Raw genomic sequence first — 23,933 nt, forward strand, 5'->3', positions numbered from 1 at the left:
TCCCCAGAGCATCCGTGCTCAGGACTCACGCACACCCTAGCGTCCCCTCCGACCCCAGAGGACCGCCCTGTTAAATGCCTTCTGAGCAGCACGGACCTCTCTCTCACAGCTCTTGTCACGTGTTCTGACAATCGACACGTGTCTGAGATTCTCTGAGTAAACACTGCTGTCTCTCATTTTATGCAGCCCGATAAGAGCAAAGACCAAATTTGCGTTTCGGGACCCCTGTCTCGTAGCGGAGTACCTGGCACAATCTAAGACTCAAGGATGATCAGGGAATGAATGAGCAACACTCCTCATGAATAACTGACTGACTTAACGAAGGTGCTGATGGCTCCTCCCAGTAATGGACATACTTGCCCTGATTCCCTTTTCATGACCCAAAAGTTACAGAATAAAACTGGGAACAGTACTTCTTACTGTCTCTTTTGGGGGTGAGAAGTAGGAATTCTCAATTTGAGGTTGAAACAGTAAAACAACCTCCAAGCAGAAAGAAAACTCTGATGGTGACTCTAGCTTATTTCCATGCCAACACCTTAGGTAATCATATTGACACAGGCTGATCAACACGTCACCTAAGGAGGCAATTTTAAACTAAGGGTTACTTAGATCCTACAAACTGTGGCCTTTGATCAACAAAAATGACTCTAAATAACTTTACTACAATTCTTTTGGTTAAATTATGCACTTACAATGTTTTTAAAAATGCTAAACTGTCTTGATATTTGAATAAAAAGCAGAAACAAGTCTTAAATTAGTTCAAAGCAGTAGCCCAACGTAACTGCAATTTTTTATTTACTCCCTTATGGACAGACCAGTGAGGAATTCTACAACTACTTAATCACATTCTGTTTACCTAAATACAACAAAAATGCTACATGAAAATTAAAATGATTCCTATATTTTTCCAACACCCTCAATTTTTTTCCATAGGCTCTCCTGGGAATAAACATCCAAGGCTTTGAGATAAGACATTAAAAATTAATATTTTAATAAAGCACTTAAAGTCAGCAATAAGCACACATTCACATCTGAAATGAAGACAGAGACATTTCTGACAGATACTAGAAACCAACGGCATTCACGCTGATTCCCATACAGTGTGCAGGCCACTCAGATTCCATTCCAATCAGTTAAAATCTTGGTCACACACACAGAGTCACTCTTACTTGAAATGTTTAATGCCTACATGTTGGCACGCAGAGGTGCATAATTAGACATTACTGTTCATAGCGATGGCATTTTCATCTGTTACAGTTAAACTGAATTATGATATTCATCGACTTCCACAGTAAATAGCCTTTCTAGAAGCACTTAAAACTAACACTAGAATAACATAAACCATAACACAATAAATATATCTGGTGACAAGAAAACATGGAGCCAACAGAGGGATGAGAAAAGAACACTGGGGAACACTGGGGTTGTTTAGGAAGTGCAGCGACTCTGGGCAAAGAAATGATGTCCCGGGATCTCAGGTTCCTTGCTTACCAGCTAAAAGGAATGCCTTGAGTGATCATGAAGATCTGAGTCTTTGAAAACCTCTAGGTGAAGGCGACCTTATTTAGAACCCAGCTGTGACAGCTGGAGGTACCCCTAGGCTCTGTGCCTCACTTGCCAGGGTACATGGGCAATGCCCAGGTTTCTGGGACCATGGGTTTTTCTGGGTGTCTTTACATATATCTGCCAGAGTAAATAAAAGCTGAGATTTTGGTCCCGGGTAATGCCATTAATAGGAAAAGAAATCAGACCGGGATGTTGCTTTACAAGTCAAGATGACACAGGGTGAAGCTGGCTTTGACAGGTGATGAGCTCAAAATGACAGCTGGAATGTGTGAAAAAACGGTCCAGTCTGCTTAGTGCAGACATTAAGCGCAGAAACGCAGCGCTGGGGATGGAAAAGATCAGCGTCCACAGTAGGGAAAGGGGCAAGTGCCGAGAAGACAAGGTCCCCTCCACATGAAACGTGCACTGGCTGCTGCTGCTGCTGCTAAGTCGCTTCAGTCGTGTCCGACTCTGTGCAACCCCACAGAAGGCAGCCCACCAGGCTCCTCTGTCCCTGGGATTCTGCGGAGCACTCCACAGGGATAGTTGGGGGTTGACGAAGCCACATCACTTCCTCTCTGTTTGTGAAGGAGGGAAGCGACATTCCTCTTATTTTTTCTCCTCTGGGTTCATCCTTCGCTGTCATGCAGCCAAATCTTAACTATATTCAGGTGATTTTTTTGGTCACTGATACGATTATATTCTGCCATCTCTGTCATATTCCACAAAGAAGGAAGTCATAAATGGGCAGTGAAGGGACAAGTGATCATTGTGTGTGGCAATGGCCGGTAGTATGTTCCTAATTCCCAACTCAGACAGAGGTCATCTTTGAATTATTATTTATATTAACTTAGTGGTGCTGCTCCCTGCTATAAATTCTAATCCTCTCAAGAACTGGCTAGCTGCATAATTCACTGGGGGTGGGGGGGGAGAAAAAAAAGCTGTATTTTAAATAAATTGTCTTGATACCAAAAAAAAAAAAACCCACCAAATAACTAGAAAAACACACACACATACACACACACACACACACACACATGAATGCAATGTTCAAAACTGAATACTCACTCCTGTGCTCACCAGGGACAACATGATCCTTTCATTTAAGGCTAAGGTTTCTCCCTGTTTCATCTTGATTCTCTTCTTGTCCAAGCATTTCATTGCATACCTAGAACCATAAATGTTACTGAAGGAAATCTATACAGAAAATATATCTAAGTGGATTTAAATGATACACATCATATTGGGGGAAGCTTCTAAAAGTTTGGGAAGTCTTTTAAAGAAGCAAAATGCTTCTAAGAGACTAAGGGAATCTGAATAAAGTGGAGACTTCAGTCAGTAACAGCCCATCAACATCTGTTCATTCATTGTGACACACGTCCTGTACCACGGTAAGAGGGACGTGGAGTACACAGAAAATCCCTGTACTATCTTTTTGCTCCTTTTCTCCAAACCTAAAATTATTCTGAAGTGAAAAGGCTATTTTTAAAAAATCAAGCAATAATTAAGATATTTCTATTATTATATGCATTGACATGTCAGTTAAATAAAAGCAATAAAGCAGATACACAAAAAATTCAGGGAAATAAATTTTGTATGTATCCTTACTGTCTAGTACTTGTGTGTGTGTGTGTTTGTGTTTTGTAGGGGTGGGGCCTGTACTATAATATTTAGTGTGTAGGAATTGTGAATTAAGCACTGGTCAAGATTTTATAAGCGTGTAGAGGATAAGATTCTAAAACACTGATCACCAACTAAATGGGATTTTCTTGGAATGTGAGTATAAAACCCTCTTAATATTCCCAGCAAAATATACAAGTGTAGAAGGCTTACATCTTTCCAGTGTCTGCTTTCCTGCAACCGTATACTTCACCAAATCCTCCTCGTCCAATGATCCGATGCACGCTGAAATCATTCATGGTCAACTGTGAATTTAAAACGCGACACAGAGACGTAAAACTGCGTAAAAGCTATCCCACTGTTGTCATGCAAAACATACACAGTTACTGAAACAGCGATTCTGACACTGCTGCCCTTTCGGCGACTGGCCCCGCAAGCGGAGAGATAAGCAGCACAGGTGGCAGGACATTCTAGAACCGCCTTCGATGTAAACTGCACAGGATGCAAACCGTGGAGGCAACTGGGAAGATGACCCGGCGGGAGCCCACTGTTTTATCCAGTCCCACGAATCTTAGATTATAAGGTGTATACTTTCAAGACAAGTGAATATGAAATTTCCAGGCAAACTACAAAGTGACCTCGACTACTCTGAAGCTGAAAGTTTGGCAATAGTTCAGCCATTCCAGGAACTTCTGTGGCAGGAAAACAGGTCTACATCAAGGGCATCTATGCTCTCCTAACAGGCGGGCCATATGATCAGAAAGCCTAGTGAATGCTGGCCATGTGAATTTTTCATCAAAGGCATCAGTGAGTAGAGAGGACTCATGGTGGGCACGTGAGTGTGAAAACAGACCGAGTGTGAGTAACTCGATGAAGATGCTTCCATTCATAAGCACTAGGCTTTCATCAATATCATCTCAGCAATGCCTTGCTTCCCAAGAAGTTTTCATAGCATCAGATGGTACAAAGGCAGAGAGATAGTCCTATGTTCATGGTAAGAGGCCATCAGACAATGGCAAATGCTTTTTGTTACGTATCCTGGCAAAAGAAGGGTCAGATGCTTCAGACACCATGTCTGCAGCCAGGCAGGGGCACCCAGCCCTCGAGCTTCACGTTTGCTGCTCAGAGGACAGAAGGATGTGAAGACGTGAGGACATCACGTCTGCTAAAGGAGCACAGGCCCAGGAGGATCCACAGCAGAGATAAGGGTTTTTTGGTTTTGTTTGTTCGTTTTTTGGCCATGCGGATGCATGCAGCATCGAACCCTCGTTCCCTGAGGTAGAAGCACAGGATCTTAATCACTGGACTGCCCAGGAAGTCCCATTATTTTTTAAAATGTGTCACTGCCTCTTGCTTCTCAATCCTGCCAGAAATGGGGCAGAGAGGGGAAATTAAAATGAAAAAAAAAAAAAAAAGCAAACAAACAAACCCACTTCTGTGAATGGTACTGTTCAACTGAAAAAAACTTTTTTTTAAAATCAAAAACAGAATCCAGTTATTTCTTTTTCTCAATTGCAAACCTTTGTGGAGGGAGAGCACAAGGGAAAGGGGAAGAGAAACGAACACTCTAAAAGTGAAGTAAAGAATGTGCCCCAGAATTCCTGACATGGAAAAGCTAAGAGAAGACGTAGTATTAGGGGATACAAGCTAGGAAGTATCCCGCCTTTGAGGACTGCTTTCATCATTCTCAAAACAATAAAAAAGAAGCAACTGTGGTCTAGTAAGAGATATCGTCATGTTTATTACATGACTGCACCTAATAAGAGAAAAAAAACAAGGAAATTTACCAGGATGCAAATGACATGGGCACAAGAATTACATGATGTAGAAGACTTGTATCTTTGCTACTGTTTCTATTAAAAGCTTAATTATGGCTTAAAATATCCTTTCTTAAATAAATAAATGCATTCTGATATGAATATGAAAAAAGAGGACGAAAACTCAAAGTGTTTACAACTGGATATGGGAGGATGGATTTTTCATGCGTAAAGCTGTAAGCAGGACATCTGTCTGGGCAGCATGTTACCCTTGGGAGTATGCTGCCGAATAAAATATTTTCTCACGAAACTGAGCCAAAGGAAGTTTTTATTAAAAAAAAAATAAAGGCCAAGATGATACTCACATGGATATTTAATTCCACGTTTTTCCACTGACAAAATCTAGTGAACTTGTCACTGAAAAAGAATGTGAGGAATTACTGAAAAGTTAAATATCACGTTAACTGAGAACTAGCATTGTATACTTGTGTGACTTCTCAGAGTGAGCTTTCGTAAATATTTTTTTCACAAAGCATTTGCCTAGCACTCAAGGCTTTATTTAACGATTCAAGTTGAAGACTTCGTGTTTCTGCTTTAATTGTCATTATGTTATGGTAACAAGCTTTATCTGAGTCAGTACTGTCCAACAGACGGGTAACAGATGACACATAAGTAATTTAATTTTAATAATGTATGCTACTTGAACCAATATATCAAAAATTTTCATTTCCACATGTAATCAACATAAAATTTTAATGAGATAGTCTACATTCTTATTTTTGTATTGCTTTGAAAGTGAAAATCACTCAGTCGTGTCCAATGCTTTGTGACCCTATGGACACAGTCCATGGAATTCTCCAGGCCAGAATATTGGAGTGGGTAGCCTTTCCCTTCTCCAGGGAGCTTCCCAACCCAGGAATCAAACCGGGGTCGCCTGCATTGCAGGTGGATTCTTTACCAACCGAGCTATCAGAGAAGCCCCTGAAAGCAGTTTGAATTCATTGCTTTGAAACCTGGCGTGTATTTTGCATTTATAGCCCATTTTTATGTAAATCTTCATATAGAGAACAGACTTATGGTTCTCTGTGTGAGAGAGGATGAGAGGGGTGAGAGAGGGCTCGACTGGGAGTTTGCAATAAGCAGATGTAAACTACTATATATGGGATGGATAAACAACAGAGTCCTACTGTATAGCACAGGGAGCTAGAGTCAACATCTTGTGATGATCCATAATGGAAAAGAACATGAAAAAGAATATATACGTATATGTATAGCTGAGTCGCTTTGCTGTACAGCGGAAATTAACACTGCAAATCAACTACCCTTCAACAAAATTAAAAAAAAAAAAAAGTGAATGGTCAATTCAGTGGGAGACAATGACTGTGCAGGTTTACCTGGATACACAGTGAAGTTATAAGACCTCTTCCCCAATTTCAATTACCATCTCCATCTCTCCCCTCTCCCCCAAGGGTCACAGAACAATGAGTTGACCCAAGAGTTTGGGAAAAGTCAGGTCTTTATGATCAGCAGCCATGGAGACGGCCCAAGACTCAGCTGAATCTCAGTGCTGAACTGGTGCCCTGGCCCCTCAGTTCCATGCCACTGCTTTTTGGCAAAGTCCCTCTGGTCCTGCTCAGAAAATGTAATCATTTGTATGCAGATTCGTTTCCCATAGTAGTGACTCTACTCCAAGACAAAATTATCTCTTGAACTCTGGCAGAATCTTGATACAACTTTTTAAAAAAATTACTTTAGTTCTGTGAACATGTGGAGAAGAAGGAAAAAAAAAAAAAAAACACTGAGGCATTTGTTCTTAAAAGGGCAATTACTGAACAGCTGTGGGCTGCTCCCACCCTGAGGCTCAATCATCATGACAACTGTCTAGAAATTAGCCAAGTTTACAGAGACGAGCAGAGTCCATGCGAATGCAGATTCAGAGTCAGAAAGTCTGATCCCTAAGGTGTATCATCACAGAGGAACACTCAAAACACCAAACGGCTGACTCTCACGTGCCTGGGAAGCATGTGAACACTTTCATAGGCATCCCTGAAATTTTTTAAATTTACATTTTTAAAAAATGCTATTTTACACTGGAGTACAGTTGATTCACAATGCAGTGCTAGTTCAGGTGTACGGTAAAGTGATTCGGTTACACATATACACATATCTATTCTTTTTCAGATTCTTTTCCCCTTTAGGTTACTATAAATATCAAGTAGAATTCCCTGCACTACACAGTAGGTCCTCATTAATTATCTAGAAAGTTTTCAGGATTTTATATGACAAACATACTCTGTAGTTTGAGTAACCCAAAGGGCCACATTTAGTGGGTACGTTAAGACAGACGTGACAAAAGACATCTGCCAGTATACCTAAATTCTACTGTGTAAAGAATCAAGAAAAGGGCTGTCTCATTTTTAAGGATATGACTTTAACATATAAACAAATGAACTGAACATAAGACTCATGCTGGCATTAGCAAACGTGTCCCAGTAAGATAACTTCAATATTGAGGTTCCCTCGTCTATTTACATTTTGGATCATTTGGAAACTAAAAAAATAAAGTCAAAGGGATGTTAATATATACAAATCCTAAACTACAAAGTATAGAGGGTATAAGCTAGCCTGGTACAGAGCACATGGATAATAAATGTTTGTTGAATGAATAAATTAACACATTTTAAGGATAGCATTTATGAGGTGAAATGAGGTATACCTACACAGTACAAGATTTAAATATCATAGCCCAGTTGGTAAAGAATCTGTCTGCAGTGCAGGAGACCTGGGTTTGATTCCTGGGTTGGGAAGATCCTCTGGAAAAGGAAATGGCAACCCACTCCAGTATTCTCACCTAGAGAATCCCATGGACAGAGGAGCCTGGCGGGCTACAGTCCACGGGGTCGTAAGAGTCGGACACGACTTAGCAAATAAACCACCATACTAACATAATGTTACATGACAAACATACCTCAACAAAAAAAGACTTTGTACACAAAGTTTCATACCTTTCCATGAATTTTTGAAAAATGCTGCCTCGAAGACTTTCACAAATTTCTTCTATGTATGGCTGGAAAGGATGGAAAAGAAATTCCACACTGCATCAGTAAGAACACAGTAAAGTGAAAAACACAAGTGGATGAGACTCAGATGTGGTGCTGCTGCTAATCTGCTTCAGTTGTGTCCGACTGTGCAACCCCATAGACGGCAGCCCACCAGGCTCCCCCATCCCTGGGATTCTCCAGGCAAGAACACTGGAGTGGGTTGCCATTTCCTTCTCCAATGCATGAAAGGGAAAAGTGAAAGTGAAGTCACTCAGTCGTATCCGACTCTTCACAACCCCATAGACGCAGCCACCAGCCCCATCCTGGATCTCCAGCACTGGAGTTCATTTCTTCTCCAATGCATGAAAGGAAAGTGAAGTCACTCAGTCGTATCGCCTCACCCCATGGCGCCTCCACTCCTCCATCTATGGGATTTTCCAGGCAAGAGTACTGGAGTGGGGTCCCACTGCCTTCTCCACAGATGTGGTGAGGTTCCCAACTATGTGCTCCCATAATCATCAATAACCTCAGATATGCAGATAATACCACATTTATGGCAGAAAGTGAAGAACCAAAGAGCCTCTCGATGAAAGTGAAAGAGGAGAGTGAAAAAGTTGGCTTAAAACTCAGCATTCAGAAAACTAAGATCATGGCATCCAGTCCCATCACTTCATGGCAAATAGATGGGGAAACAATGGAAACACTGACAGACTTTTTTTGGGGGGGAGGGGCTCCAAAATCACTGCAGATGGTGATTGTAGCCATGAAATTAGGAGACTCTTGCTCCTTGGAAGAAAAGTTATGACCAACCTAGACAGCATATTAAAAGGCAGAGACATTACTTTGCCAACAAAGGTCCATCTAGTCAAAGCTGTGGTTTTTCCAGTAGTCATGTATGGATATGAGAGCTGGACTATAAAGAAAGATGAGTGCCGAAGAATTAATGCTTTTGAACTGTGGTGTTGGAGAAGACTCTTGAGAGTCCCTTGGACAGCTAGGAGATCCAACCAGTCCATCCTAAAGAAAATGAGTTCTGAATATTCATTGGAAGGACTGATACTGAAGCTGAAACTCCAATACTTTGAACACCTGATGCCAAGAACTGACTCATCTGCAAAGACTCTGATGCTGGGAAAGATTGAAGGCAGGAGGAGAAGGAGACGATAGAGGATGAGATGGTTGGAGTGCATCACCAATTCAATGGACAGGAGTTTGAGTAAACTCCGGAAGTTGGTGATGGACAGGGAGGCCTGGCGTGCAACAGTCCATGGGGTCCCAAAGAGTCAGACACAACTGAGTGAGTGAACTGAACTGAACTGATAGCACCTTGTACTCACCCTCCTCAGCGCCTGTCCAGTTTGCACCAGTAGATTCATGGGCATGACTACTTGCTTAGTAGTTATCTATACCACTCAATGGCATGTTCCCTGAAGGCAAGGGCAGTTCTGTCCTGTGTGCCACTGTGTCTCTACTGTCTGGCACAGCTCATGGCAAGTCACAGACACGCCTTAAATGCCTGGAATTAGCTTCATGGGCATGTGACCCATGCAGTCCCACAGAAGAGCCCAGTCCTTGGTATGGTGCCCTACTGTTGCCATCTTGACATTTCTGAACAAGGACCTCCACGTTTACATTGTGTACTGAGCCTTGTAGATTATGTAGTGGCAGCCTGTAAATTACAATTAATTATATAATTGCCATTAATTACAATTATCATAAATGATCAGCATTAATATTGAGTTTCAAAGACTATAAGTGAAAGAACCCATGGAGTAAAGCTTTTTTTTAATTAGTTATTTGCAAGGTTTTTGAGCAAGTTCATGGCTAAGCCAAGATTAAGGCAAGGGCTCCTGGCTCACATGCATGGGGCTCTTTCCCTATGGAGAACAATCTGCTTCAATTTCATGCCACTTTACACATTACCAAATAAACTGCATAAGTTTATTTCCCATGGGGTAGTCTTCAAATTAAGAGTGATAAAAATATCAAATGCCAACACTTCACAACTCAGCCTAGGGGCAATTAGCTAGTTCTGGAAAATATCGTGATACCCTACTCTCTCCTTGAATGATAGAAATTTAATGTTTTCTGTGTCTTGTAGATCATCCTAAAAATGTGCAAAAAAGAAGGACCAGACGTCAGGAGATGTCCAAGGCAAGTGATCAAACGAGGAAACGTACAGAAGCCACAGTCACTAACGTGGGCAGTGAGGCCCCTGCAGCTCGCCTGGGAGCTGTACTTCCTACCACGGGGCTAAGCTAGCCTCTGCCACTTGGCAGGGCTATCAGGGTCCTGGGCAGGGCACTGGGCACAGTCACTAAAACCAAATGAACTTGTTCCCTCCTTAGTAACAGGGGAAGCTGCCCTCTCTCTCTCTGGAGCTTTTTGCAACTCTGAAATCCTATATGTCTATAATCAAAGATAATAGTCATCTTTGCCAAGTCTCCTCGATGCTAAACACCAACGCCACAAGTCTCAAGAGGTTCAAAAGACATCAAGTGTGGAAAGACGTATGAAAGACTAAGTTTGTATGTAACAGATTTTCTATTTACAGAAACTCTTATATTAATATGTTTTTCATATTTTATAAAACATCCTGTACCAGAAATTCTTAAGACCAGATATGATATACCACATTGCCACTTTCAACATGAAGGACCACAAAATGTGTCAGGTGAGCAATGCAAAAGCCAAAGTTCAAGAGTGGGGTCATGAGCAAACGACCTCACTGCTCTGATTCTTGGTTTCCTCAATCTGTAAGATGGGAGAGTTACGTCTAATCTGCAAGGCTGTTGTGAGGATTTAATAAGATTCAGAACACTGAGACTTCCCTGGTGGCTCAGACAGCCAAGAATCCGCTTGCAATGTGGGAGACCTGGGTTCAATCCCTGGGTTGGGAAGATCCCCTGGAGGAGGGCATGGCAATCCACTCCAGTATTCTCGCCTGGAGAATGCTATGGACAGAGGAACCTGACGGTCTATAGTCCATGGGGTTCGAAAAGAGTCGGACTTGGCACATTCCAGGAACCTAAATGTAAGCCAGGAGTCCTTCCAACTCTCGCCACCAAATGAACCTGTGCAATTAATTATTTCTAAAGTCAACTTTGCAAACAAACAAACAAAAAAAGCATTTGGTATTTATTTTCAGAGCATTTTTTTAACTACCTTGTTCTCCTTGACAAGAAATTTCACCTCAGGCATCACACTTCCCAATGTTTAAATATATGATAAACCTACAGCAATCAAAATAGTATGGTACTGACATAAAAACAGACCTTATCGATCAATGGGACAGAACAGAGTTCAGAAATAAATCCACACACCTACGGTCACCTGATCTTTGACAAGGGCATCAAGCATTCAATGGGGAAAGGACAGTCACTTCAATAAATGGAGGATGAGATTGGACCCTTACCTTACACCATATATAAAAACCAACTCAAGATGAATTAAAGACTTCAATATAAGACCTGAAACCATACAACTAGAAGAAAACACGGGAAAAAGCTTCTTGACAGTGGTTCAGGTGATGATTTTTTGGATATGACATCAAAAGCTCTGGCAACAAAAGCAAAAACAGACAAGTGGGATTGCATCAGACGAAAAAGCTTCTGCAGAGCAAAGGAAACAATTAACAGAGTGAATAGGCAACCTGTAGAATGAAAGAAGTTATTTGTAAACCATATGATATGAGGTTAATACTCAAAACATATGAGGAACTCACCTCGACAGGAAAAGCCCAAATAACCCAATTCAAAAGTGGGCTGAAGACCTGAATAGACGTTTTTCAAAAGAGATAATAAATGGCCAACAGGCATATGAAAAGGTGCTCGGCATCACTAATTATCAAGGAAACGCAACTCAAAACCACAGAGAGATATCATCTCACACCTGTCAGGATGACTGTTATCAGAAAGCCAAGAGGTACGTGTTGGTGAGGATGCAGAGAAATGGGAATCCTTGTGCACTGTTGGTGGGAATGCAAACTGGGACAGCCATTACCGAAAACGGTATGAAGATTCCTTCCGGTATATATCCAAAGGAAATTAAATCAGCATCTTGAAGACATACCCACATACCCATGTTCACTGTGCCATTACTTCACAATGGTAAAGATATGGAGATAACCCAAGGGTCCATCAATGGATGAATGGATAAAGAAAATGGGGGATGGAGATATACATGTATATATACATATATATGTGTACACACACACACACACACACACAAATGGTATACACTGTTCTGTTCTTTAAAAAGAGGAAACCCTGACATTTATGATACCACAGGTGAATCTGGAGAACATTATGCCAAGTGAGACAAGCCAGACACAGAAAGACAATTACAAGCTGATCTCTCCTGTATGTGGAATCTAAAAAAGTCTAACTTATAAAAGCACAGTAGAAAGTTGGTTGCCAAGGGTTAGGAAGTAGGGAAAATGGGGGAGATGTTGCTTAAAGGGTACAAAGTTTCAGTTCTGCAGGATAAATAAGTCTTGGCCAGCTAATGTCCAGTATGGGGACTATAGTTAATAGTACTGTATTGTACGCTTGAAATTTGCTAAGAAAGTTGATCTTAAGTGTTCTCACCACCCATGCATACAAATATAACTACATGAGGTGATGAGTATGCTGCTTAGTTAGATTACAACAATCATTTCACAATGAATACACATATCAAAACATCACACTGTACACTTTCAACTACACACAATTTTTAGTTGTCAATTATAACTCATTGAAAGCCAGGAGGGAAGATTCCAACTCAAAGAATATCAAGTAACTTTAATGTTAGTTAAATGTTATAGAGATCAATGTCCCTCTATAAACAGGGTATCCAAACATATAACTTCTATTTTATACTTTGACCACCATGTTCTAATGGTACTTATTACAGAATTGCACTAAAATGCTTTCTTATTTAAATTGACATAATGACTATTTCCTTCACCACTGAAATAAAAATACCAGCTATTCTATATCTGTTTTATTAGAACATTACTCAATTATTTTCTTATGAACAAATCAGTAAAGTGCTTTTAAAAGATATATTGGAGACATGGCTTCTAAATCAACGTTTCTTGAAGCCATAAAGATAATTTTGTTGGTCTTTGTATCTCTCATCTGGAACTATCTTTTTAAATGTTATTTATGCTACAGGTAAAGTTAACATCAGAGTTGTAAAATCTATGTATGTAATTTAGCAATATTAAATGTAACTGACTACACAACTATCTCTGAACCATGTCAAAGTCAGAAAACTGAAATTCTGACATGAAAATGTCACAGAGGCAACAAAAAGCAGATACTCAAATTGCACTTTCTGACTGAGGTGTTTGAGAAGGTTGACAGTTATGGAGTGCTGTGATAGACAGGCCTGGTACAAAGTAGCTCATATGCACGGGGTCCTCAAAACCCCATTTACGGGACAGTCTGCTGGCATTTCTACTCCACAGAGGGAAAAACAGAAGTGCGGAGAGCTATGGTACTACCTTGCCCAGGGCCTTGAAACTCAGGTCACTGAATTTCAGAGCCCAAGCTTATAACCAACTAGACTATACTAAAAGGTCTGACATTTTAAGAGATGTCCATCTAATCATTTTGGCAGAAAGGGAGCAGCTGGTTTGGTTACCATGCCCAAATGTTCTCAGAGTCAAACCAGTATCCTTTCTATAGAATAATCAGATTCATTTTGTATGAATCTGTATAAATAAGCCCAACCATAAGGCACTAAGGCAAAAATCAACTTAATTCTCTTCAAATAACTGAATAATCCAAGAAAAGGATAAACTAGTTATTTTCATTTATGAAAACCATTATGTTAATAAATGGCATTCTTTCCTATTTCTTGTAACTCACAGAAACAAAAAGTACATGACCCGCTTGGAAATCTGACCATACCCTTGAAAGCTGCCATCTCTATGGAAATCCCACGGGATAATGGAAAAGGCTTTCAGGAAGAAAACCACTGCATCCAAAGAGCAGCCAAGACATGTGCCCATCAGTTGTGGACTGAGTTTTCTGAGCCTTATAATTTAAATCTATGATTGTGTCGTGTTCAAGATAAGAGGAGCTGAGGCGAAATCCAATTTCTCAGTCACGACTCCAAGGCCATTCATTCCTTCTTGATTGCTGAAAATGAATCTGCTTCATCTGGGGAAGGATCGCCATGGGGACCAACACCTGTACCACTAGAAAGTAAATCTTGCCCAGTCCCTGCTCATCACAGGTGTCTGGGATGTCCAACAGGAAAAGGTTTTCCTGCCAACGTCTTGTCTTGATTGATTTATAGGAAAAAAAACACTAAACGAATGCTCTAGCAGCCTTTCTCAGGACAGCCTTTATGATGCTGGCATAAGAGCACGTTTCAGTGAAAAGACAGGTGATATTAAACTTTGCTTTTTCCAGATAAACCTCTAGGTAAGAAACAGTCTCGAAATTCTGCCAGCACTTTCACCCAAGCAAAGAATGCCCCCAAAGACAACCATTAAGTGAATGAGAAACATTTATTTGGAGAGCATTTTACCTTACCTGAAAAAGAGTTGATGTCACTTGTTTCTTTGATAGATGACTTTGTACGTGTTCTACGGCTTGCTTTGAGAATGGCTTAAAAAAAACACATACAACGTTTTCTTTTTCTTTTTCCCCCACAAATATAAAACAGAGCAAACCTCTGTGTATTTTACAGTATCACAACATATAATTTAACACAACAGTTACTAAGCAGTAACCTATGGTGATCACATCAACATGCATTCTTAAAAAAAATCTGTTGTATGTTTGTGGGCAACCCAACAGATAATTGTTCCTCAGAGCTTCCAGAGTTCTTAGAAACTATGTCAAGAAGGGTGATACACGTGGGGGCATCTAACTGAAATATCTATGCCCACAAGAGATCAAGGCTCCTTTGACTTAAAAAGGGTGTAAGGAATCGTATTATCACCGTATTAATATTAAATGCATCATCTCTCAGTTGGCTGATACTGGGGTCCTAAAAATGTAAAATTTCTATTTCATGAGAGAACACGAATGCACAAAGATATACCTAAGAATTAAATGCCAGGATCACAAAGCTAAACCACAGTGTTGAAAAGACTCTAGGTTAAGGAAAGGCTTGCTGTAACCACTGCAAAAAGGAATTTGTTCTAAAAGAATGAAACTCACACTGACAAATATTAGAAACCCTGTCCTCCCCATAAACTTCAAATTATGTCTGAAGTAATGCACAAGAAGAGCTTAAAAAAGCATGCTGCTGCTGCTGCTAAGTCGCTTCAGTCGTGTCTGACTCTGTGCGACCCCATAGACGGCAGCCCACCAGGCTCCCCGGTCCCTGGGATTCTCCAGGCAAGAACACTGGAGTGGATTGCCACGTCCTTCTCCAATGCATGAAAGTGAAAAGCAAAAAGCGAAAGTGAAGCTGCTCAGTCGTGTCCGACTCTTAGTGACCCAACAGACTAAAGCCTACAAGGCTCCTCTGCCCACGGGATTTTCCAGGCAAGAAACCCTCTAAACTGTTGCCGTACAGGAAAGCTACGTCTACAGAGGCTTTCTCAGTGAACACGTGGTATTTTCCAAGGTCCAATCATCCCCAGCAAGGCAGCGAGGCACAGAGCCTTACGGTAAGCTCTAGCTCAGAAGTTCAGTAAGCACTGTGGACAACACAATAATCACAGAAGCACGAAAGTGTATCATTGTCGTGACCAGCGCTGTTCAGTCAGACTCGCTGCGACGATGGAAATGCTGTGAATCTGGGCTGATGCAGGAGCCACCAGCCACATGTGGGTACTGCACATTTCAAATATGGCTCAGGAGGACGTCAGGAGTTAAAATGTTACTTCCATTTGATTGCAATTAATATAAACATACTTCCGTGGTGGCTCAGTGGTAAAGAACCCGCCTGCCAATGCCAGGAGATGCGGGTTTGATCGCTGGGTTGGGAAGATCCCTTGGAGAAGGGGATGGCAACCCACTCCAGTATTCTCGCCTGGGAAATCCATAGACAGAGGAGCCTGGTGGATCACAGTCCAGGGGTCGCAAAGAGTTGGATGTGACTTAAGAGACTAAGCAACAACCAATGTAAACACAATTAAATACTCGCTCGTGGCTAGCGGCTCTGCACTGGACACAGCAGTCCAGGGCTCTCAGGGTGCTTCTCTGGAAAACAGTGTTCATGCAGAGAGATTACAGTGCACATTTTCATTACTAATTATTCCACTCACTCCTGGCGGAAGAATTTCCTAGGAACCTCGTTTATCCTAATGACTGAATGAGATTGTTTCTCTGATTTACAAGCAAAAAAAAAAAAAAAAGGTTTCAACCATCATTCAACTATTAGTGAACTATACTAACATAATAATTACAATCAACCTTATTAATTCAAAGAAAGCATTTAAGATATTTATCGATAAATATTTGATTAGCCTAACTGTTAAAGGGGAGATAAATGAAAACCAATAAAGCTTAATTTCCTTAGAGAGTTGCGAATTGAGCTTGGCCTTTTCTTGCATGGATCTGCATTAGCCATTTTATCAACATCTGTACTGAAAGCATCCACTCTGGGAACCTTATTAAAAGTATATGGAGCGCAGATTTTGGATCAGTATCACCAGGAAACAAATGACAAAACTCGAGAAACACAGGTTCCATGCTGGATGAACACCTTTAAATCTCTCCTCCTATTTTAACTTTTACTCTAAAAGCATGCGGAGCCTGTCTCATTCACTCACACTGAGTCAATGAAATAAGGAGAGCACTCACATGCGAACAGGACAGCAGCTCCTTCATGATGTAAGTGTCATAGATTTGTCGACTTCTGCAAAGGCGATCCTCCTCATTCTCAAGCTTCTCATATTCTTTTATCTAGACAGTTATAAATTATGATTGTTAGGTGCTGTCTTCCTAGAAACTTACTTTATTAAAAGATATTACTCGTCTTGGCAGAAACCACTTCCACATGAGATCAAGCAAATTACTTGAATTGGCCAGTGCACAGGAAACAACTACTTCTAATGTTGAAATAATGACGCTGGAATAATTTAAATTCAACTTGGGACATAGGAATGGATTTTTTCCTATGATGAACCTCGTTGCTTAAATTTAGAAACACAATATTAGGAAACAAACACTGCCATGGTTACAATTATCTTATGATATAGCAGCGATGGACCATTCATTCTTGCCAATTCTCCTTTCCAAAGCACAAATAATTTGAACTTGGCAGTAATCCATTTCTATGAGTTATGATGGGGATCATTTTCACTTGACTACAGTGTTAAAAAACTCAGGAGGAAAAAATAATAATGAACTGTCAGGATTATTGCAGAGATTTTTGAAAGTCAACTAAATCTTTTGGAAAGACATTCATCATAGATACAAGCACTGGTTTTTCACACTGGAACTGTCTCTGCACTCTAAAAGTATTAACAGAAAGGTTCCTTCAAACAGTAACCTGACAGGTGTTAAGATAGACTAAATAATAAAATGGGCTTAGCAAATACGCTTTGTGAGGACATGGTCTCTATTACTTTAACCTCAAAAGTTCTCAGACCAGAAAAGTGTTTTTACTCCTTTACAGAAATATGTTAAATCTACAAGACAAGAAGAGAATGAAAACAAATGAAATATGCAGTTGGTACAAAGACTGCAGTGAAGATTTTCAATATAATGACTAATAAGTACATAGGACTCATTTCTGAAAAAACAGAAAATTTTCCTACCAAGTAGCCAGTTGTTATACTTTCATAATATCTGAGTGCTTCTTATCCTGCTATGATTACAGAGTAGGGCTGACCACTCCTAGAGGTGAGAATATAAACTGAATAGAAATAAAAGCTACCTTTTTACTGTATAGTCTCAGCTTGACAGGGCTTCCCTGATAGTTCAGTTGGTAAAGAATCCACCTGCAATGCAGGAGACCCCTGTTCGATTCCTGGGTTGGGAAGATCCTCTGGAGAAGGGATAGGCTACCCACTCCAGTATTCTTGGGCCTCCCTTGTAGCTCAGCTGGTAAAGAATCTGCCTGCAATGCCGGACACCTGGGTTCAATCTCTGGGTTGGGAAGATCCCCTGGAGAAGGGAAAGGTTACCCACTCCAGTATTCTGGCCTGGAGAATTCCAAGGACTATATAGTCCATTGGGTCGCAAAGAGTCGGACATGACTGAATGACTTTCATTCACTTTGACAAGTTTTGAAATCAAAACCAGTCAATCCTGTGAGAATTTCTGATAATGAAAGGGCATAGTCGGCAGGGAGAAGAGCATGTACAGAGATGAAGCATATATAGTATGTGTATGCAGGCTAACTGCTTCGTACACTGAGAAATTACTGGGATCATCTTAATTGTCCTTAAATATCAATGAGACGGCTGAGATTCACAAGTCTATAACTGCCTGGGCTTAGAATTCAGTCTTCTTGGGGCAGACACTGAAATCAAACATAAAGGAAGGAGGCCTAGGAGAGGCTGATACTCCATCCAACAGGAAAACACTTAAAAAAATTTTTTTTTAATTATTTTAAAAATGTATTGAAATATAGTTGATTTACAATGTCCTGTTAGTTTCAGATATACAACAGTGACTCAGTTTATATATGTGTGTATATACATATACACACACACAAACACATATGCATTCTTGTATATTCTCTTCCATAATAAATTATTATAACATATTGAGTGGAGTTGCCTGTGCCCTACAGCAGGTCCTTGTTGGTTACCTATTTTATATGCAGTAATGTGTATACTTTAATCCCAAACTCCTAACTGATCCCTCTCCCTTCCCCTTTGGTAGCCACAGTTTGTTTGTTACGTCTGTGAGCCTATTTCTGCTTTGAAAATAAGTTCATTTGAATCATTTGCTTTTAGACTCCACATATAAGTGACGTCATGTATTTGTCTTTCTCGGCCTGGCTTGCTTCCCTTTAGTGTGACCATCTCCTAGGTGCATCCATGTTGCTGTAAGTGGCATTATTTCCTTCTTATGACTGAGTAATATTTCATTGTATATACAGACCACATCTTTATCCATTCATCTGTCGATAGACATCTAGGTTGCTTCCATGTCTTAGCTATTATAAACAGTGCTGCTGTGAACATAGGGGTATATGGATCTTTTCATATTATGTTTTTCTCCAGAAGGAAAACACTTTTTTAATGAAGAAGCAATCCAGCAATGTTGGCATAACCAAAGGACCTGGGCTTAACCAGCCTAAGTTAATTCAGGAGAACATGTCTACAAGGTTCAAACACCATCCCAGACGCAAATACGGCAGCTGCAAGGAAACAGAAGCTAGACGCTGAAATCTGAAGGAGAGCCAGAAAATAAACAAAGGACTCTAGCTTGGCTGATTTCTTTTGTTGTGTTGTTTGGTTTTAGTAAGGTCCAAAAATTAATGTCAGAATGCTAGGATAAAAGAGGCGGACTCTCAGTGAACCAAAGGCAAATGTTTCTGCCTAAACATACAAATAAGCTCTAGGAAGACTAAGTCTGCATGGAATTATTACCCTCAAACACAAGGGTAAGGAAACCTAAGTCTATGTTCTGGGGCCTGTAAAGCAAGCTGACACCTGATTCAACGGGAGTTTCCTATGAACTGTGATATACAGGAAATCCTGGTTTCTTGTACAAACCATGCCCGCCACAGTGCGGGCTCTAGTGGGTGCCTTGTGCCTCAGAAACTCTGACTTGAACAGCAGCAAAGGTTAATTCTTAGTAGGCAAAGCAAGAGCTTAAAGCGTCTGGGGCTGTAATTCAAAATTCACTTTCTATTATCAGTCAGACCACTAATTAAAGAACATGCCGTCAACCGTCAATTAGCTCTAGACAGGATGTTCTGACCGTAACATACACAGAGAAAACGTCACCCCTAATTCTGGCAGGCAGGTTGTCCAGGGAATGGAGTAGGCAGAGGCCCAGGTTCAAGATGAAAGTCGCCCTTAGAGCAGAACAGAAGCATCACCACCAGTGATGAACGTTCACTGACCGTGTGGTCCCCCCTTTCTGCTTTGGTGCTTACAAAGCTCACAGCTCAGCACGTAGCCTAAACACGTAGAACCCTAAGAGCAAGACCCTTTGGCCCACAGCTGTCACGGGCCCCCTCTCTTTGTCTCCCATCTGCCCCACTGCCATTCCAGCCTAGCAAAGTCACAGCCGCCTCTGCCTTGCCCAGTCAACGGCCTCTCTTTCTGTCCTCAGCTCCTAACACCCCAGTAGCGTTCGGCTCAGTGGTGCGCTCCTGGCTCGTCTGAGTTCTGGGATCTCCTCTGACCTCCGGGATCTGTACTCCCCGGGAGCTTGCCACTCTGAGCTCTGGAATCTCCTCTGACCTCTGGGACCTCCTCTGACCTCTGGGGTCTGCACTCCCCGGGAGCTTGCCACCCTGCCTCCTCCTCTCCAGTCTCCCTTGGTGACTCTTCCTCTGCTGTCAGGCTTCTAAACACTGCAGCATCTCAGAGCACGGTGCTAAGACACCCCTTTTTCATCTACTATATTCTCCTTGGATAAAGCTATTCAGTTGCATAGTTTCAAACACCAGTTCTATTCCAATGACTAAGTCTGGGTTTTCAGGACTCACTTCTCTCTCAGAGCTCCAGAGTCTGGATACTGAGCCACCTATTGGATATCTCCACATCCTCTCTACTCCAGCCAATCATGCCCTTCCCCTAGTCTTCTTAATCACAAAAATGAGAAAAACCATCCTCCCAGCTGCTTCTAGAGAAGGAAATGGCAACCCACTCCAGTATTCTTGCCTGGAGAATCCCATGGACAGAGGAGCCTGGCAGGCTACAGTCCATGGTGTTGCAAGAGTCGGACACGACTTAGTGACTAAACCACCACCACCACCACCACCCAGCTGCCTAAGCCACAATAGCAGTCATCATCATCGATTTTGCTCTTTTGCTCACTCTGTCCCCATCATCCCCTACATTCAATTCGTTAGCCAAACCCGTTGGTCTGATATTCAAAATGTATCACAAGCCAGGCCCTGATTCAGGTAATAGACAACTAATCTTAACAGAACAATTCTGGGCATCTATAAAACCCAGCTACCCTGGGCCACTGGAGACTGACCAAGAGCACACAGATTACGGGGAAAGGGCACCAAACAGAAGCCAGAAAGGTAGAGAGGCTACTCCCAAAAATGAAGGGCCAGAGGAGAGCTCGAAAATTCTGCACATAAAATCTCCAAATCTCTGCTGGACCCCACAATGATGTGTGAGCACGACAGACCCAAATTAGTCCAGCACAGGTTAAAATAACTGAACAAGGTTAAATTGCTACCCACTGCGTGAGAAGACAGAGCATCACGTCTGAGTAAGCCAAATTAACTCCTGAGACTATATATATCTCTCTCAATACCCTACAGAAAAGCAGTTTTGAGTACCTACAATACCAATGTACAAGAACAATCGAAAACTATTCTATGTTTGAAGAAACAGAGAAATGTGGGTCATACGCAAGAGAACAGACCATCAGTGAGGACCTATCCAAGGTAATTCAGAGATTGGAATTACCAGAAAAGGATTTTAAAACAGCCATTATAACTATACTAAAAGAGGCACATAAAATATGCATATAATGAACAACAAATTAGGAAATAGCAGCAGACAGATGATAACTACGAAATAAGCCATGTTGGAAATCCTATCTGAAAAAAAATTCAATGGGTGGACATAACAACAGACGAGAGATACCGAAAGAGTCAGTGAGTTTGAAGACAGCTCCGTAGAAATTATCTAATCTGAAGAATAGAAAGGAAAAAAAAAATATTTAGGGAAAAATTGAATCAGGTATCAGTGATATCTAGGACAATGTCCAAAGATCAAGCTTACATATGACTGGAGAGGACAAGAAGAGATTAAGGTAGAAACAACATTTTATAATGGCCCAAATTTTACCCGACATGGTGAAAAACATAAATTGACAGATTCAAAAAACTAAGTGAATGCCCTAAGGATAAACACAACATCTGAAATTACTCCACTAAAATGCACTTCCTCAGGCTTCGACCCAGCAATTTAAGGCAGTCACCAAATCACAATATATCACAGTAAGCTTTGAGTCTGTTTCGAGTCATTATTTCCTAATATCTTTCCTATTTATTTATCACTTGTTTACTGTCTGTTTCAATAAAAATAGGAGCTCACAGAGAGCACACACTTTGTCTGTCTCGCTCATCCAAACAATACTTCTGAGCATCAGTGTCTGACAAATACTGACTGAATGAGTGGCTGAATGAGTAACGAAAACCTTCTAACTTTACCTCTGATGTTATACTTCCTATTTTCCATGATTTATGATTAAATCTAGGGGTAATATAAATATTGTTATAAGCTTCCTCTAGTCTAACTGGAACAAGGTCAACTAAATGCCAGGTGCTGCTCTTGTGCCGCACACACACGGGACAACCCTGAGTACAGACACTACTATCACCCTGATTTTTCGCTGAGGAAGCCCAGGGAGGGCAAAGCAAGACCGACTGCCCGGCTTCAAGCAGGGACCAGGACCATGAACTAGAACTCAGAGAATCCACTGGGCTGATGAGAGCAAGGAGGCAGACTTTCTGATAACCTCAGTCTTAAGAGGCTGTACTGACTTAAGAAAACTGTATTTGAAGCCCCAAGGTGGATGACGCTGTGAAGAACACAGAGCAAGTTGGTCAGGAGCCCTGAACCATTTTCCTCCGAGGAGATGATCTGACAGGCCAGATCCATCACACAGCCTGGGATAGAGGCGCTGGGGAGCAAGCCAAGGAAGAGAAGGCCCAGTGTTTAGTGTTCAGGTGGAGACGTATCAGCAGGAGTCACCGCCACATTGCTGAGAAGTGCTTAAGAAATAACCCAATTGACTGCCATCTGTTTCATCTGCTGAAGGACACAGCTTTGTATTAACAGAGCAGCTGAGTACATGCTGAAACTGAAGAGGTGAAGCTTTTAAGAACACAGGAAAGAAAAAAATTTTTGACAGATCAAGCTGTGATTCTCATACAGATAAAATGCCTGATTCAGATTGAAATAAAAAAGTTATTTTGTACTGAGTGGAAACCCTTTCAGATTTAGCTTACTTTTTTTTTTCACGTGATGCCAAATGTACATCACCATTTCATCATCCTTCCTGGAAATACATTAATACAATAAAAAAATGTAGAAAAATATCACGTTTTAATGTATATCAATAAACCAGGGGAAAAAGGAACATCCTTCCAATTTTCAAATGTACAAAGATTACTAACATCACCCCTAATTATGCCATGCTTTCTCTGGACCATTTCAAGTGCTTTAGGGTAAAGATACACCATGCTAATAATAGTAGCGTATGTCATCTCTAAAATGTATTTTAATGAATATATTTCCTAACTTCAATTTTAATTTCCTCTGTGACTCATAAATTATTAGAAGCTATCTGTTTCCAGACAGCTAAGGATTTCTTAACACTGTTGTGAAATTTGCACTTAAGTCCACTGTGATCAGAAAACATACTCTGAACAATTTCAAGCTTGAAATCTGCAGAAACTTGCTTTAGGGTCCAGCATATATGTTCTATTTTAGTAAATGTTCCATACTTTTAAGAACACAAACTGTTTTTGCTGAAAGCAGCATTCTGGATGTCAGTTACGTCAACTGTATTAAGATTGTCTATATCCTTACTAATTTTTGCCTTTTTGTTTCTACAAGCTCTTGAAGTATCTGTGTGTCCCAGGAAGATTGTAGAATTATTTTGTTTTGACCTCCCTGCCAATTTTTACTTGATGTATTTTAAAGTTATGCTATTTGTAAGATACAGATTTAAGACAAAGATACTGCCTCCTCTAACATGATGAAATCATCTCTATCTCAAAGTAGCATTGCTGTGTATTTTGTCTCATAATATGCCAGCTTTGCTTCAGTGAGTATATATATTACAAAGCCTCTTTCATCCTTCTGTTTAAACTATGTTACTTCCTTAAACACTGAATCGCTATAATGTACACCTAT

The 23,933-nt window shown here is 40.8% G+C and overlaps 1 protein-coding gene across 1 annotated transcript in view; it reads right to left on the reverse strand.

Annotated features, from left to right (window-relative positions):
• Positions 1 to 23,933, reverse strand: part of GRK3 (G protein-coupled receptor kinase 3) — a 115,846-nt gene that overhangs the window by 37,233 nt on the left and 54,680 nt on the right. The window contains exons 4-9 of the mRNA XM_018061071.1: positions 16,720 to 16,821; positions 14,494 to 14,568; positions 7,928 to 7,989; positions 5,288 to 5,339; positions 3,379 to 3,470; positions 2,614 to 2,713 (exon numbers count right to left, since the gene is read on the reverse strand). Coding sequence (XP_017916560.1) covers positions 2,614 to 2,713; positions 3,379 to 3,470; positions 5,288 to 5,339; positions 7,928 to 7,989; positions 14,494 to 14,568; positions 16,720 to 16,821 — 483 coding nt within the window. The remainder of the gene's footprint in view (positions 1 to 2,613; positions 2,714 to 3,378; positions 3,471 to 5,287; positions 5,340 to 7,927; positions 7,990 to 14,493; positions 14,569 to 16,719; positions 16,822 to 23,933) is intronic.

Source organism: Capra hircus, chromosome 17 (assembly GCF_001704415.2).
Source record: "Capra hircus breed San Clemente chromosome 17, ASM170441v1, whole genome shotgun sequence".
NCBI classification, from domain to species: domain Eukaryota; kingdom Metazoa; phylum Chordata; class Mammalia; order Artiodactyla; family Bovidae; genus Capra; species Capra hircus.